The sequence below is a fragment of the Aethalodelphis obliquidens genome, unplaced genomic scaffold (assembly GCF_003676395.1).
Source record: "Aethalodelphis obliquidens isolate GAN/ISIS:26980383/991018 unplaced genomic scaffold, ASM367639v1 scaffold26, whole genome shotgun sequence".
In the NCBI taxonomy this organism is placed as follows: domain Eukaryota; kingdom Metazoa; phylum Chordata; class Mammalia; order Artiodactyla; family Delphinidae; genus Aethalodelphis; species Aethalodelphis obliquidens.
In genome coordinates this window covers 13,226,963-13,243,675 of record NW_020837970.1, presented here as the reverse complement: position 1 = coordinate 13,243,675, position 16,713 = coordinate 13,226,963, and the positions used below count along the sequence as shown (strand labels likewise).

The window sequence follows — 16,713 nt, the reverse complement described above, 5'->3', positions numbered from 1 at the left end:
AGCAGGGGTGACTGAGTCAAATACGAAATAGGGAGTTTTAAAGTGGATACGTGGACAGGATGGAGCTTATTATCTGAAGGTGACTGAAAAGTTAATCTGGCAGATGTCAGAGGGGCCTATGACCCAAATGTAGCAATTACTGGAAAAATTAATACTATAAAAGAATGGATTTGAGACAAGCTAACCAAAAGTCAATTCTGGGTTTATTAGCAAGACCAGCAACATGATTTGCAGAGCCAGGATTCAGTATCTACTTATCTCTGAAAAACCACTGTCCATAGTGACCTAACTGTACTTTATTTCATGCAACTTAAATTAATGATAAGAAAACATTTCACAAATATCTGAAATATCTACCCAATCCCACTCAGGGATTGGGTGACATGGGGTGATGCAGAAAATTACATCTTAATGTTTAAAAGAAGGTAAAACATTCACGTAAGACAAAGGTCTTTTAATGAAGTAAGAAGAGTTTCATATTCCATAACTGTTGGAAACATCCAGGAGAGCCAGGTCTCTTATTTCCTCTAGAAGTGTGTACAGGCTTCTTCCCTTTGTCTGGCAATATTTTTGATAATCTTTCTCGATGACATTTACTTTGACTTCTTGAGCAAGCTGAGCTTCCTCCATTGATCTAGTTACTTCTTTCACTAAATCACTCTTTAGCAAGAGGGAACTCTGCTGAAAAAGTTCTGTATCTGGCATCATGTATGGTTTGTTGCTTATTATTTCAAGCCTTACTGTATCAGAATGGCAACGTGAGGCCTGTACAGATATTCTCACCTGTCATAGAGGAGAAAATGCATATTACTAAATCACAGTCTTTGTTCTTTGCAGTGAAAGCAATACTTAACATAAATACAGACTTACTGTTACGTGGTCAAACAAATGGAACGTAACAGATTCCCCTCCTGTCGTGGTAGAGGTGATTTTGTTTTGAAATCGTTGAAGGGATCCTGGTTTCCATTCAGAATGGCCACCTGGGCTGCATGAGATCACCAAACCATCTTTATTTTTTAGATAAGCAGCACCTTTAATCCCAAACCTGAATCATTGTCAGAATAAAAATCCAGAGATAATATATTCTTAGTATGCAGATTTTGTATACTTATCTAGAATGCTAGTTTTTCTTACAGATTAAAAACAACTTTTCCAAAAAAAAAAAGAACTTTTCATCTGATTTACCTCCAAATACCTATTTCACTGAGCAGATGGAAACAAAATGTTTGGCTAAATAACAAAGTAAAACTCTAAGACTGATACAGATGTACTAGATTCTAATATCCATTTATACTTACATAATGAAGTATGTATTACATTATGTACATATGATAACTACAAAACAGTTGCTAAAATAAATGCTTTAATAAATTACATCTAATGTACCATTTATATACCATGTCTATACTTTAAGGTTAACCATGATTTCTTAATAACTATTGTGTTAGAAATAACATACCTTGGTATAAACACAAGCACACCGTTTGTCCTAATTGAATAAATAACCCCATCAGCTATGCAACGCTCCTCAGTTTCTGGGTCTTTGTCTTTAAAATACATGCACTGGAAGAGCTCTGTAGACTGCTTCTGAGAATGCTGTGCTGCCTGTAAGAAGAAGCACAACCCCAAAGCATGATGATGGACTTCCCTGACATCCCCAGAAGAAACATGGGATTCATATTCCCACAGAAACAATGACTTTTAAAAAAGGCTAGGTTCTAGAAAACTATTAATACAAACATTCTTCTCTATTATGAATTAAGTCAAATTTGAGGGACGCTTTTTCATTCCCTCAAAAATGTCTTAGAAAATTCTTTTAAGAAAACAACTTGTTATTTAAAAACTGTCTATAGTTCATACAGGAAGAGGAAAAGTATCCAGGTCTCTGTCTTACCTTTATTTTCAAGTCTGTCCTACCAAAATCCTGCTGGTAGAAGTGCAAATTAGAACTACTATTCTGAAGGGCAATTTAGTAATAGGTATGAAAGTTTTATTTGTGCAGCCCCTTTGACTCAGCAATTCATTATTACCAGGAATTTATCCAGGCAAAATGTGAGAAGTCTGTAAAAGTGTATACACAAGGATGGTTGTAAACTAGATTGCCTGAACAGTGCTGCCTAACAGAACTTTCTACAATGATGGAAGCGTTCTGTATCTGTGTTGTCCCATAGGTAGCCACAAGCCACACGTGTCTGTTGGGCACGTGAAGTGTGGCTAGTGTGACTGAGGAACTGAATTTTTAATTTAAACCAACATGACTAGTGGCTATAATGTTGCACAGTATCAAACTAGAACCCTGGATACAGAAAATAATGTTAAACATTTAGGCAGCTTCCAATCTTATGTATCACCAAATGGTCTAGTTCTAAGCTGTACAACATTATGGCCACTAGCAACAATATAAAATAGAATACAAAGCAGTTTCTAAAATAATGATGTAACTATATTGACATGGTGTGCTATCAATAACATGTGAAGTGAAAAAAGGCAGATTACAAACAGCAGGTATGATTGGATAATTTTATAAATAAAAAGAATTGTCTAGAATTGTTATTATCTTTGGGTAGTTAGATAATAATAATCTTTCACATTTCTACATTTTGGGAAGAACATCTAACCCATGGTAAATCTCATAAATCCACATTAAGTCACTTTAGAACATTTGTAAATGTATTGAGAGCTACTCAACAAACTTTATGATTTTTCATATTATTTCGTTGGTTGGAATAATTCTAGAGTTTAATTTGCTAGAATATACGGTACTTCATTCCACTATACAATAAAGCTTTTCTGTTAGCAAAAGAGATGACGGGTAAGAGAATTAAAAATTCCCTCTTACTCGGTTTCTGTTGTTGATATGTCTGCATAATTCCTCCAGATCTTTGTTGCTGAACAAATTTTCCTTAACTTCCATTTTCTTATCTTTTGAAATGGCTGCCATTAACAGTCGGTGTACTATAATATCTGAGTATCTTCTTATCGGAGAGGTAAAGTGAGTATATTTATCTAATGCTAGACCTTCAAAAATAAACCAAAAAATCAAAATAAACAAAAAGATATACTTTTTAAACAACTTGCTCAAGGTTATGGGTACACAGAATAAAATTTTATCATTCACCGTAGTGATGGAACTCTTCCTCGGCACATGATCCAGTGGAGAAATACAGTGCGTTAGACATGGCTTGTGTAGCCATTGATCGAAGCAACCAGTTGACAATGGGATCGTTGGGGTCATTTGCATTATCCAGAGAATCAGCCAGTGCTTTATTGGACCTGACAAAAAAATGTAAAAACTTTTATTTAGTCCCCAGCAATAATTTACAAGTCAACACTCTGAGGGGAACCCTTCACTCACCATCTGAATACGTTCATCTGCCAGTAGTTAAATTTATTTTGGACACATTTCAGAAGCAACTTTTTTCAACTATAGAAATCTAGTTTGCGGGGCTTCCCTGGTGGTGCAGTGGTTAAGAATCTGCCTGCCAATGCAGGAGACACGGGTTTGAGCCCTGGTCGGGGAGGATCCCACATGCCACGGAACAACTAAGCCCGTGTGCCACAGATACTGAGCCTGTGCTCTAGAGTCCACAGGCCACAACTACTGAGCCCGTGTGCCACAACTACTGAAGCCTGCACGCCTAGAGCCCGTGCTCCACAACAAGAGAAGCCACCGCAATGAGAAGCCTGCGCACTGCAACGAAGAGTAGCCCCTGCTCGCCACAACCAGAGAAAAGCCCGTGCAGCAACGAAGACCCCACACAGCCAAAAAAAAAAAAAAAGAAAACTAGTTTGCTTTTGAGGTTTAAACAAAGAGTGTCAGAATTCAAATACATTTCTTTTTTTTTGTGCCATGCTGCGTGGCTTGCAGGATCTTGGTTCCCCGACCTGGGATCGAACCTCGGCCATGGCAGTGAAAGCGCCAAGTCCTAACCATTGGACCACCAGGGAATTCCCTCAAATACGTTTCTTAAGTACTGAAGAGTAATGTGCTGAACTTATGAGATGAAGTTATACTCAGCACATAGTGGGTGGCCAGGTACTTGCTGAATTAAATTCCTAACACCCTTAACCTTAAACATCCTGTACAGGTCAAAGAATGGATTTTTTCTTTTTTTAAATCAAGAATTATTGAGCCAGGGGCTCCCCTGGTGGTCCAGTGGTTAAGACTCCACGCTTTGATCCCTGGTCGGGGAACTAAGATCCTGCATGTCAGGCAGTGCAGCCAAAAAAAAAAAAAAAATTATTGAGCCAGAGAGAGTTAAAAAACAAAACAGAACTAAACCTGAGGTACACAAGTAAAAGAAACCCAGAAAAAGAAAACCTTTTTCTTTTTTTAAAGAGGGCGAGAGGAAGCATTCTATTTAGTTACTTTTAAGTAATTTTTTAAAACCCAGGAAATATAGAGTTATATTAACAATTTAATAATATAGTATATAATTCAGTTCTGTACCATAGCCTGCCAAGAGAAATGGGGAAGGAGAACGGCGGATGATAAAAGGAGAAGCAATGTGACAGAGTGGGCACTAATGTGAGCTTTCAAGTCTGACAGACATGGATTCCAATCCTGGCTCTGCCCTAGCCAGCTGCTAAATTATCGGCAAATTAACCTCTCCAGACTTAATTTCCCTATCTGTAAAATATGAATGAATGATCCAAGCTAACACCTGAAAGCCCTTAGCATGTGCGTCTGGCACGCACTCAGAGCTCAACCACGGACTAAACCAGTTAAGAGATACTATCGCCTAAAGAGAGAGGCAAAAAATCCATTTTCATAAATGAATAAAAGATATATTAATTAGCACCTGTTACAACAAAATATTGAAAAAAGAATCCCCTTTATACATCATTTTTAACAGGGAAAATATTTTATCCTGTAGGTGGGGAGTAAAAACGTCTCATTCTACGGAGGGATGGTATAAATTTACCATCGGTGTGGTGTCTTACGATATTGCCACAGAGATAGGCTGCATTTTTAAAGTTTTGAAATAGAGGATTAAGTCTTCGCATTTGCCTAAGGGGCAGATGAAATTAAATCAAGGATAACAGGTTCCTTACTTTTATATTACAAACTGTAGTGGGTCAAAATTACGCCTAAATAAACTTGTTTTAATTTGAAGTCTCTAGGGAATTCCCTGGCAGTCCAGTGGTTAGGACTCCGAGCTTCCACTGCAGCGGGGGCATGGGTTCTACCCCTGGTTGGGGAACAAAGATCCCACAAGCCACGTGGTGTGGCCAAAAAAAAAAAAAAAAAAATTGAAGCCTCTATACCTACATTGTAGTAAGTGAAGAAAGCCAAGAAATTTTCTATTTTTGGTCAAAGATGTGGCTGTCACATTTTAAGAACTACTGTAAGATCAAAAAGTACAGAGCATCCCCTTCCAGTTCCCTGCCCCTCAAAAGAGGAATTACCGTGTATCTATGAAGAAGCCCTTTGCTTTAGCACACTCTCGGAGTTCAGAAAAAAACTCCTGGTGTGGAGGAGGGTGCCGGCGCAGCAAGGCCTGGCGAGGGAAGCTCTCGTAGATCTTCTTGGCTACCCAGTGGTTGGCCAGGATCATGCATTCAGCCACCGTCTCATGGACTTCCAGGGGCTGCTTGGGGATGAGGTCGTGAATGTTCTTCTTCTCATCGAGCTGGATGCGAACCTCTACCCCTTCCAGCCCCAGGGCTCCGCATCGGTCTCGTTTGGCTCGGATGTGGCGGGCTATGTCCGTCAACTTTCCGATTGCCCACAGTAACTCCTCTAGCTTGGCTTGTCGGCTCTTCTCATCCATGTCCCTGAATTCTGGAATATCATCAACAATGTCGACGTTTCCGTCCAGTAATTCTTGGGCTGCTTCATAAAATAGTTTGTATGCTGATCGAATAATGGTTCTGCCATACCATACGTTCTTAATTTCATAGGAGGTTTTATCCAATTCCCACATGATGCTTACAGCATACCTACAAAACCAGTCACACTCACATCATTATTTAATTCTTCCATTTTTGAAATAAACAGAACTAGACCCTAAATGTAATAAAAAAAAATGACATTGCTACAGGGCTCTGGTCTGATGTTTCAATCCAACACTCCACTGCTAAATCAAAAGGTACTTAAAAGTAAAACAAGGTTAGATTAGGTTCTGGGGAGCTCTGAGCAAATCTGAAATAAGTTCACATGGAATGTTACAAACCTGACTTTATGGTTCTCCATTTTCCTTAGAACAGCATAGCACTGATAGAGTTAAGTCTACTGGGCTCGCTAGCAAAGAAGAGCAAAGCCTTTCGAATGCTACAGGATGACAGTGAACTAGGATATCAGCCTTGACGGTAGGTTCATTAGTAAAAAGTTCACTTAGTAAAGAATCACTTTACCACCAAATCACTCTAATATTTGCAACTCACATAAAAAACACTGGGCTAACTTCTTAATGTATAAAGAGCTCTTAGATATCAATTATTAATAGATCAAGAAAGCAAAAGAAAAAGGGGCAAGAAACATGAAATAGTTCACAGAAAAGGATATACAAATGACTGTTAGGCATACAAAAAATGGTTGACTTTACTCAGTAGAAAACTGCAAATCAAAACCACTCTAAGATACCATTTTTATTTTTCAAATTGGCAAAGACACAAAAAACCACAACATATTGTGCTGGCAAGGCTGTGGGGAAACTAGCATTCTCATTGACGGAGAGAATATAATTGGTATAACCTCTGTGGAAGGCGATTTGGTTATTATCTATTTAAACACAAATGCATATACCCGTTGACACAGAAATTCCACTTCTAGGACTAATCTTCCAGAGATACTGTACTTTTTTTTTTTTTAATTTTTTTATTTTATTTTATTTTTTGCGGTACGCGGGCCTCTCACGGCCGTGGCCTCTCCCGTTGCGGAGCACAGGCTCCGGACACGCAGGCCCAGCGGCCATGGCTCACGGGCCCAGCCGCTCCGCGGCACGTGGGACCCTCCCGGACCGGGGCACGAACCCGCGTCCCCTGCATCGGCAGGCGGACTCCCAACCACTGCGCCACCAGGGAAGCCCGAGATACTGTACTTTTAAAAATGTGAAATGAGTTATATTCCAAGTAATTCAGTACAGTTTTGTTTATAATAGCAAAAGTTTGGAAACAATCTAAATTTCCACAGATAACTGTTATTAATATGGAATGATTTCCATATTAATGATCTCCAAGATACATTGTTAATTTTAAAAAAAAGCAAGGTCACACACACACACACACACACACATACATACATATGGTCACCATTTGTATAACAAAGAAAGACCACATGTCCATAGGTATGCATGTGTGTGTGTGTTTATTTTTGAAATAATAGAAAATAGATATTGGTCTTTGTCCCTAGCTCTTGACACAGTGCTTCTGAAACCCTTGTAATTTCCTGGGAGGTAGGAGTGTCTTTTGTTCTAAGGAGGAGACTCTGGGTGGGCTCCTGGATGAGGGCTGGTCACTGGAAAGACCAAGCCATGATTAGAAGCTTTCAGCCCTGCCCCTCATTCTCCTGAGAAGGGAGAAGGGCTGAAAATGGAGTTACTGATCGATCGTGCCAACGTGATGAAGCCTCCATAAAATCCCCAAAGCGTGAGGTTCGGAGAGCTTCTGGATTGGTGAACACATGGAGGTGCTGGGGAGAGTGGCATCCTTGGGCCTGGAAGCTCTGTGTCCTTCCCACATACCTTGCTCTACACATCTCTTCCATCTGGATGTTCATCTGTATCCTTTATCATATACTTTTATAATAAACCAGTAAATGTAGGTAAACTGTTTTCCTGAGTTCTGAGAGCTGCTCTAGCAAATTAATTGAACTTGAGGAGGGGGTCTGGGAACCTCTGATTTATAGTCGGTTGGTCAGAAGTACAGGTAAGAATGTGGACTTGCAACTGGCATCTGAAGTCTAAAGAGGGCGTCATGGGAACCTCTAATCTACAGCTGGTCGTTCAGAAGCATGCTGACAATCTGGGCTTGTGATGGTGTCTGAAGTTGAGGAGTGGGGACAGTCCTGTGGGACTGAGTCCTTTACCCTGTGGAACCTGATGCCGTCTCTGGGCAGACAGTATCAGAACTGAATTAAATTGTAAGACACCCAGCTGGTGTTGCAGAGAACTGCTTGGTGTAGAGAAACACCTCCACACGTTTGGTGACCAGAAGTGTCAGATGTGACGTGTTCCCTGTAAAGGTAAAGGAGACTCACAGGAAAGAAAGACATAGCGGGGAAGAGCTGGATTTTTCCCTACATAGGAAGGTGGAAAACTGAGGGGGTTTTTTGTTACAGTATTATGTCTAGGAAATTACAGAAGAAATCGGTAACTGAGGGAAAGTGGCAGGTGGGAGCCTTTCACTAAACATCTTTTCGAACGTATGAATTTTGGGCTACATGGTTTTATTATCTATTCAAAGACAGACATAAACTTTACAACAAATAAACAAAAAATTCCCTAAGATCATGATCCTCATTGCAAAACAGCTTCAACCAGGGAATACATATGTACAAAGGTATATACATTTGTTCCTAGACTTTGACTTTAAAAAGCCAGCAAGAGGGAGAAGCAGCCTCATAGCTGGACAGAAGAAAAGAGAAAGAGGAGCGGAAGGGAAGGGAAGGTGAGAGAAACAAAGCTGCCCCCAAATAAATGGTGCAGCAGGGTGTAGACGATGTAGGGGGAAAGCAGGGGTGGGGAGCGGGCAGGAGAGTACATCAGAAAGAAGACGAGGAAGAGGCCACAAGCGAGAGTCACTAGTCTCCACAGAAGGGGCAAGACAAGCTCTGATGATAAAAGTAATGAACAAACTCACCTATCAACGCCTCCCAGGAGGGAGCACACATCAGCGCTGAGGATGGAGGGCAGCATGTCATAGCGGCGGTCCGCTAAGTAATAAGTGGTGGCCCTGTGAATGACACATATGCAGGCACATGACCTTCAGCAGCAAGAAGCAGGACTGCTGACGGTACGGGCTGCAGTGAGGAAAATGGCCGAAAGTTCAGCACAAACTCCCCAAGGCTGTTGCTTTTTCATCAAGTGCAGCAGACTGGGTAATACAGCTATTCCCATGTTCCCACTTTTCTAAGTGATACCGCTTTGGGCTGAATATTCTTCCACTGATATAAAAGAGAAAGAAAAAGTGGTACGAATCTTAGTTGTACAAGAAAAATTAGAGTGTAATGATCCAGTATTTATATAAAATAGGATATTACTACAAGAAAAATTTAACCCATTTCAATTCAGAAGGAAACAACACATGAAAAGATTCTGTTAAAAAAGGAAAGGTAAATTGATCAAGGTACTACTTTTCTAAAGGAAAAGGGGAAGTGGACCTCAATTTTTTTTTTTTTCCTGGAAGAGATCTTCAGAATTGTTCCCAACTGTGAAATCTTTGTTTTAAAAATCTGAAACTAGCAGTTACAAAATACATTACAGTCACACATGATCGCAGTGCTGATTTCAAACAGCGTTACCTTGTTCTAGCTTCAATATCAATGTAAGAATGCGATGTCACAAAGTGCGTCACGTCTGCGATGTGGACCCCGAGCTCTAGGTTGCCGTTATCCAAGGCTCTGACTGAGAGGGTGTCGTCCACATCTTCACAACCTCTGGGGTCAATGCTGAATACCAGATGGGTTTTCCTAAGGTCTTTACGTTCTCGTTCCTCTTCGGAACTCACCTTCCAGGGATTTTCGGCTGTGTTTACTGGCATCTCACACATCTGTACAAGGAGAGTCCCCAAATTCAGCAATTCATGCATCAGAAATTTCCTATAAAAATCCACTCTCTAACATTCTCAATGTGACCTCATGGAAACCCCATTCATTACCCATTACCTTATGCAATTAACCTGTGTTTGCTTTTTTTGAGCAATAATTATTTATTAGGTGCCTCAAATGTGTCAGGAGCTGTGCTAGGCTCTGGAAATATGGGAGTCAATAGGAAAGACACAATCCCCATGCCCCTGAAGGCGCTACAGTCGGACAGGAAATGTCCCAGGGTGTTTACAGCCTCTTCAGTCGTGGAGGCTGGAGAATGAATGGGTGGCTTATAAAGAGTACAATATCCACCCCATTTTCAAATGATCCATTTGAGCTTTTAATTCAAGTCAAGCCCGGATAAAAACCAACATGTCCCAAATATTAAAAGCATATTCCTTTTTGAAGCAGGATCAATCTCGAGCATTTTCTCTGCATTATTACCTGTTCACGCCATCAATTTGCAGTTAAGTAGGCTAAAAGGGAAGAATTCTAGTCCTGTGAAGTCTAATCCACGCTTTATTTTGCTCTAACATTTTCACTAAGCTGTCAAAACAAGTCAACAAATAATTTCCAGATACTAACGGTAAACATAAAAACTTAAGAATGTAAAATATTCTAAAGTATTTTACTATTGTAGCCACCACTCTGTCAAAAATTATAATGAAAATAAGATACCCATATGCTCTTTTTTTAAAAACATCTTTATTGGAGTATAATTGCTTTACAATGGTGTGTTAGTTTCTGCTTTATAACAAAGTGAATCAGCTATACATATACATATGTTCCCATATCTCTTCCCTCTTGCGTCTCCCTCCACCCCTCTAGGTGGTCACAAAGCACCGAGCTGATCTCCCTGTGCTATGCGGCTGCTTCCCACTAGCTATCTATTTTACATTTGGTAGTGTATATATGTCCATGCCACTCTCTCACTTCGTTCTAGCTTACCCTTCCCCCTTCCGGTGTCCTCAAGTCCATTCTCTATGTCTGCATCTTTATTCCTGTCCTGCCCCTAGGTTCTTCAGAACCTTTTTTTTTTTTTTTTAGATTATACATATATGTGTTAGCATACGGTATTTGTTTTTCTCTTTCTGACTTACTTCACTCTGCATAACATACTCTAGGTCCATCCACCTCACTACAAATAACTCAATTTCGTTTCTTTTATGGCTGAATAATATTCCATTGTAGATATGTGCCACATCTTCTTTATCCATTCATCTGTCAATGGACACTTAGGTTGCTTCCCTGTCCTGGCTATTGTACATAGAGCTGCAATGAACATTGTGGTACATGACTCTTTCTTTTTTTTTTTTTTGCGGTACGCGGGCCTCTCACTGTTGTGGCCTCTCCCGTTGCGGAGCACAGGCTCCGGACGCGCAGGCTCAGCAGCCATGCCGCTCCGCGGCATGTGGGATCCTCCCAGACCGGGGCACGAACCCGCATGCCCTGCACCGGCAGGCGGACTCTCAACCACTGCGCCACCAGGGAAGCCCCTATTTTTAGTTTTTTGAGGACCCTCCATACCATTCTCCATAGTGGCTGTATCAATTTACATTCCCACCAACAGTGCAAGAGGGTTCCCTTTTCTCCACACCCTCTCCAGCATTTATTGTTTGTAGATTTTTTGATGATGGCCATTCTGACTGGTGTGAGGTGATACCTCATTGTAGTTTTGATTTGCATTTCTCTAATGACTAGTGATGTTGAGCATACTTTCATGTGTTTGTTGGCAATCTGTATATCTTTGGAGAACTGTCTAGGTCTTCTGCCCATTTTTGGATTGGGTTGTTTTTTTGATATTGAGCTGCATGAGCCGCTTGTATATTTTGGAGATGAATCCTTTGTCAGTTGCTTCATTTGCTACCCATACGCTCTTTTTTTAAAAAAATAAATTTACCTTATTTATTTATTTATTTTTGGCTGCATTGGGTCTTCGTTGCTGTGCATGGGCTTTCTCTAGTTGCAGTGAGTGGGGGCTACTCTTCGTTGCGGTGTGCATGTTTCTCATTGCAGTGGCTTCTCTTGCTGCGGAGCACAGGCTCCAGGCTCATGGGCTTCAGTAGTTGTGGCACACTGGCTCAGTAGTTGTGGCTCACGGGCTCTAGAGCGCAGGCTCAGTAGTTGCAGTGCACGGGCTTAGTTGCTCCATGCCATGTGGGATCTTCCCGGACCAGGGTTCGAACCCTTGTCCCCTGCATTGGCAGGCGTATTCTTAACCACTGCGCCACCAGGGAAGTCCTTGCTACCCATATGCTCTTGATGGCAGTGCAAACTGGCCCAATTTCTCTGAAGAACAATCTGCCAATTCATAGCAAAAGCTATTTAGATTTTTTATGCCCTTTGACTTGGTGATCTCACTTTAAAGATTACATTCCAGAAGAAAATGATTAAAAAAGAAAAGTAATATTTATGAAATGTTTGAAGTGGCACCTTTTATAATACTGAAAAATGAAAGAGCCCAAACGCTCAGCAATTGAGGGATGCTTAAGCAAACTAGAGTACATCACGAGAGTAATTGCCACCACTATTAAAAATAAGTAGGCTATGTCAATACAGAGAAATGATTCTTAAGTGAAAGAAGCAGAAAATAGACTGTGCACACTGTGAGTATAGCTATGCAAGAATAATAAGCAAGATTTCCAAGGATTTTAAAAGATCATAAAGTGATGAAAATAGCTGACGTTTTATGTTCACGGAATTTTTGTTTTCTGTAAAGGTCACAAAAACAGTTTCATAATGAGCATGATTTTTTGACCCATGGGTCAGAGATGTATGGAACCCAAGAAGCTGCTCCCTGCAGCTTTCTGCAGGCCTCTGGTTGAATGATTATGACAGGGACCAGAGCCCAGTTGCGTCTGTAACCAGGTACCCGTGTAGTACCACGGGGGATGGACGTATACTGACTGTAAGACACTGACATACCATTTGTAAGCACAGTAAGGAAAACGTAAAAATTTGAGAGCTGTGAGGCTGCAGGAAACTAACTCTGCACTGGAAGCTGACTTCAATCTGGTTCAAACACAGAATAAAGAAGAGTGAGATTTTTCCATTATCTGTGGTTTTAGACAGTGGGTTGTTACATAGTACAAAGATTTTTCTTAATGACAAAACGGACAACAACAAAAGCAAAAAAAAAAAAAAAAGAAAAGTAGAAAAAGTCTTTTATCAGAACAAAGGACTGGCGGAAGTCTGACCTGAGCTTCTGAGAAGGGGACAACTGAAATGCTGTTCTCCACCAGGATGGTTGCAATTTCCCCTTCCAGGTCTCCGATTCTTCCTAAAACACGCACAAAATGTCCACTTGGATACATGGATGTCGACTCCCAGGAATCAATGCGCACAACCACCCGGAAGTCCTGAACAAAGAGGGGGAAACATGAGCCCAGCGCCAGGAGTCGAATGGGTCAGTTAGCAGCACCAAACAAACGAGCGATAAACAGCATCAAGCTCCAAAGAGAGTGGCCAATTTGCAAACAGCGGTTTTTCTTTCTTTTCTATTCTTTTTTTTTTTTTTTTTTTTCCGGTACTTGGGCCTCTCACTGTTGTGGCCTCTCCCGTTGCAGAGCGCAGGCTCAGCGGCCATGGCTCACGGGCCCAGCCGCTCCGCGGCATGTGGGTTCTTCCCGGACCGGGAAGAACCCGTGTCCCCTGCATTGGCAGGCGGACTCTCAACCACTGCGCCACCAGGGAAGCCCCTTTTCTATTCTTTTATTGGGTTCTTCCTGTTTTACTAAATTGCCAGATGGTAGGTAAATGCTTAGTGCAATGCTTTGAAGGGAGGCATTACCTCTCCGCACCAAATAAGTGGGAGGGAGAGTGTAGCCTGAGACAGAAAGCCAACTGTGACACATTCGAGTTAACATTTGTGACACAAGGGAAAAACCCAATTATGCATAGTCCAAATTAAATTTCAAAACAAAAAATCTCAATGTTTTTGTGTGGGGGAGTTACTTTCTAATTTCTTTAAAGTTACTTTCTAATTTCTTAAGACATCTTTTGGTGGAGAAGAAGGTTATCCGTATGAACTGAACCCCAATGCTCCTGGATTCCAGCAAACCATAGACATGGAAAGCAATTGTTACAACTGGCCTCAGAGAGCCTGCGTGAGGCTTTGGGGATGGAAAGGTACACAACGACCAGATTACTGGCTGGGGACATCCTGCTTCAGTGTCTCACTTACAAACTGCAAAACATCAGGCAAATCAAATTGGGCGATGCCTACACCCTTCGCCACAGTAAAGGTTAATTTCTAACTTTCTTGTTTATGTCTTCTCTCCAGGGCTCTTATTCCTTTAAGGATAATCGATTCTGTGAAGTGCCACTATATCATCCCTACAGGGCAGAGCCATCGTATTTCTATATCGCTTGCTGAAAGAAAGCTTGTTAGTGTTGGCAAAGTGTATCTATTGAAAAGTTTCTGTGTTGGACAGCTGGATAATGGATGTTCTCTCTAGCTGTCCTACACAGCTCTTTCTAGGACGGTTTCTCTCTGGCCTTCATTTTTTAACCAAGGACTACTTAACAGATGGTTCTATATATTTAGAATTTTTAGAAAACAGGATCTCAGAACACCAGATGCCATCACTAATTTATCCCTTCCTATGCAAAGGAGTTAACAGTTCCTGGTACCGCTCAAAAGCTGGCAAAGACAAGAGGCAAAGAGTAAAGGTACCTGGAGGGCTTCTGCTTGCTGAGTGCTAATTCGGATTTTGGGAATTCTGTAATCCCAAGGTGTAACTAGGATTTTCCGAGCATTTTTGCCCTGCGATTGGACCTCTTCTTTGGATGGAAATGTCACCACATAATCCCGCCAGTTCTTCTGAAGGATACCCACCACTCTGCCTTTGGGAAAACAAAACAAAATAAAGCCTTAACTGGTAAGATGTCACCTATCTGGACTCTGACCAGTTCAGCAGTGAGGAAGAAAACAGGAAATGCAACATCCCATTTTTTTAAGCACATCTACACAAGTTGAGAGATGCTTAAACATTTGCCTTCCTTCTATTTTATTATTAAATGGATCATTTTTTTAAGATAGATAATTTTTTAAATTAACATTGTCAGTGTGCCCCTTCTTTTGTGGGGCCTGGTGTGACATTTATTTATTTTTAAAATAAATTTATTTATTTTTGGCTGCGTTCGTTGCTGCATGCGGGCTTTCTCTAGTTGCAGCCAGCGGGGGCTACTCTTCATTGTGGTGCACAGGCTTCTCACTGCAGTGGCTTCTCTTATTGCAGAGCACAGGCTCTAGGCACGTGGGCTTCAGTGGTTGTGGCACTCAGGCTCGGTAGTTGTGGCTTGCGGGCTCTAGAGTGCAGGCTCAGTAGTTGTGGCGCACAGGCTTAGATGCTCCATGGCATATGGTATCTTCCTGGACCAGGGCTCGAACCTGTGTCCCCTGCACTGGCAGGCGGATTCTTAACCACTGTGCCACCAGGGAAGCCCCCCTAAGAGGGTTTTTATTTTAAGATGAGACATACTATATAGCATATTTGGGTGCTGATGAGAATAAAATAAACCAGAGAGGGGAAACTGACAATGTAGGAAAAGAGATGATATCATATATTAATAATTGCAGTATTTCTGGACTAAAGAGAGGAAAAATAAACCTTCCACATGGACGACCAGGCAACTTTACAGCTGGCTCACCTGTGGGCATGGGCTCACTCGGGGACTCGCCGTCATTCTCACCCAGGGCGGTGGTTCTTCCTTTCCATTCATTTTTAGGGAGCAGTTCGACAACTACCACGTCCCCGTGAATAGAGCGGTTTCGAGCCTTCGTCCCGTGGATTAGGATGTCACTGACTAGACCTGTTTTGGGGGGCAGTACAGAGAAACCCCATAACGTCAAGGGGGAGGCCACACCAGTGAGGTCTTTCAAACATAATACGTTCGAGATCTAATCAGCATTCCTGCAAATAAAAGCTCCCTCCTTTCAAAGGTGAAGTTAAACCGAAGTCAAACTTTTGTTCCGCAGGTTAGGAAGGAAGAAACACTGCTGCTATGCCATGCTGTATAATGTGCTTTCATAAGGCCACTCTCAACCATCTTTTAAGGTAGGTTCCCTGCATGAGACAATGTAAGCCCACACTGGGACTCTCTCCCATAACTTCAGGGGCCATTGCGGCCAGGGAGCGGTCAGCGGGCTGCTGAACTATGGACACTGCAGAACTGACAGGGAGAAGTCTGATGAGCAGAAGCCCGGGGTAAGCCACTGCTTCTCATTCTCCTCAACCTCGCCAGGTGCCCCTGACTATCTATCAGGGTTACTTTCACCCCGTCATTGCAGAACTAACAATACACTCTATTATGATAAAACTTATTTACACATTTTTTTCATTGACGTTACTTTTTATACAATTCCAATGAGGCAATACAGCTCAGTGAGGCAGTACAGGGCAAAATCTTAAAATCACAGCCTGCCTGCCTCAGCCTCAGGTGTAGCCCCACCGCGTACCAGGTGAGTGATCCTCGTAAAGTCACTTTGCTTCTCTGTATTGTAGTTTCTTCACGTGTAAAAGGTGGTAAACAATAATAATACCTACTTTAAGTGCTTACAACAGTATCTGATGTATAATAAGCACTCAATAAAATATTAGCTATTACCATGTTTTAGAGTTATTACCATAAAATCAGAAATCATAGACAAAAAGCTGGGGAGGAAAAAAAACCAACGCACGATCCCACACAGCCAGTGTAGGTAGGGATATTTGACATGGCACATGTGATGTGACAATTTCCACTTTGCTTTCTTCAATGTGTAATATCAGAATAAAAAAGTGGTACGGAAATTTATGTAAGGTTTACACTGAACCTGAATCTTTACTGCTGGCTCCTTGAAGTCGAACAAAAGCTTCTATTTGTGCTCTGTGTTTGTTGACGTTCAGAGTTCCCTAAAATCAAAATAAAAATCATTTAATGTGAAAAATTTCTTTTCTGCTTGCTTTACCCTCCAAAAGGTA

The 16,713-nt window shown here is 41.4% G+C and overlaps 1 protein-coding gene across 5 annotated transcripts in view; it reads right to left on the bottom strand.

Moving 5' to 3' along the window:
* Positions 1 to 181: 181 nt before the first annotated feature.
* DIS3L (DIS3 like exosome 3'-5' exoribonuclease) overlaps positions 182 to 16,713 on the bottom strand; it is a 34,447-nt gene continuing 17,915 nt past the window's right edge. For 3 of the 5 annotated variants that reach the window (XM_027123377.1, XM_027123379.1, XM_027123380.1), the window contains exons 6-17: positions 16,566 to 16,644; positions 15,401 to 15,562; positions 14,424 to 14,593; positions 12,946 to 13,107; positions 9,464 to 9,711; positions 8,803 to 8,895; positions 5,410 to 5,943; positions 3,119 to 3,273; positions 2,840 to 3,018; positions 1,460 to 1,605; positions 871 to 1,045; positions 182 to 783 (exon numbers count right to left, since the gene is read on the bottom strand). In XM_027123377.1, the coding sequence (XP_026979178.1) occupies positions 475 to 783; positions 871 to 1,045; positions 1,460 to 1,605; positions 2,840 to 3,018; positions 3,119 to 3,273; positions 5,410 to 5,943; positions 8,803 to 8,895; positions 9,464 to 9,711; positions 12,946 to 13,107; positions 14,424 to 14,593; positions 15,401 to 15,562; positions 16,566 to 16,644 (2,412 nt within the window). In that variant the 3' untranslated portion in view covers positions 182 to 474. The remainder of the gene's footprint in view (positions 784 to 870; positions 1,046 to 1,459; positions 1,606 to 2,839; positions 3,019 to 3,118; positions 3,274 to 5,409; positions 5,944 to 8,802; positions 8,896 to 9,463; positions 9,712 to 12,945; positions 13,108 to 14,423; positions 14,594 to 15,400; positions 15,563 to 16,565; positions 16,645 to 16,713) is intronic. The other 2 variants (XM_027123378.1, XM_027123381.1) reach the window with 2 other exon arrangements.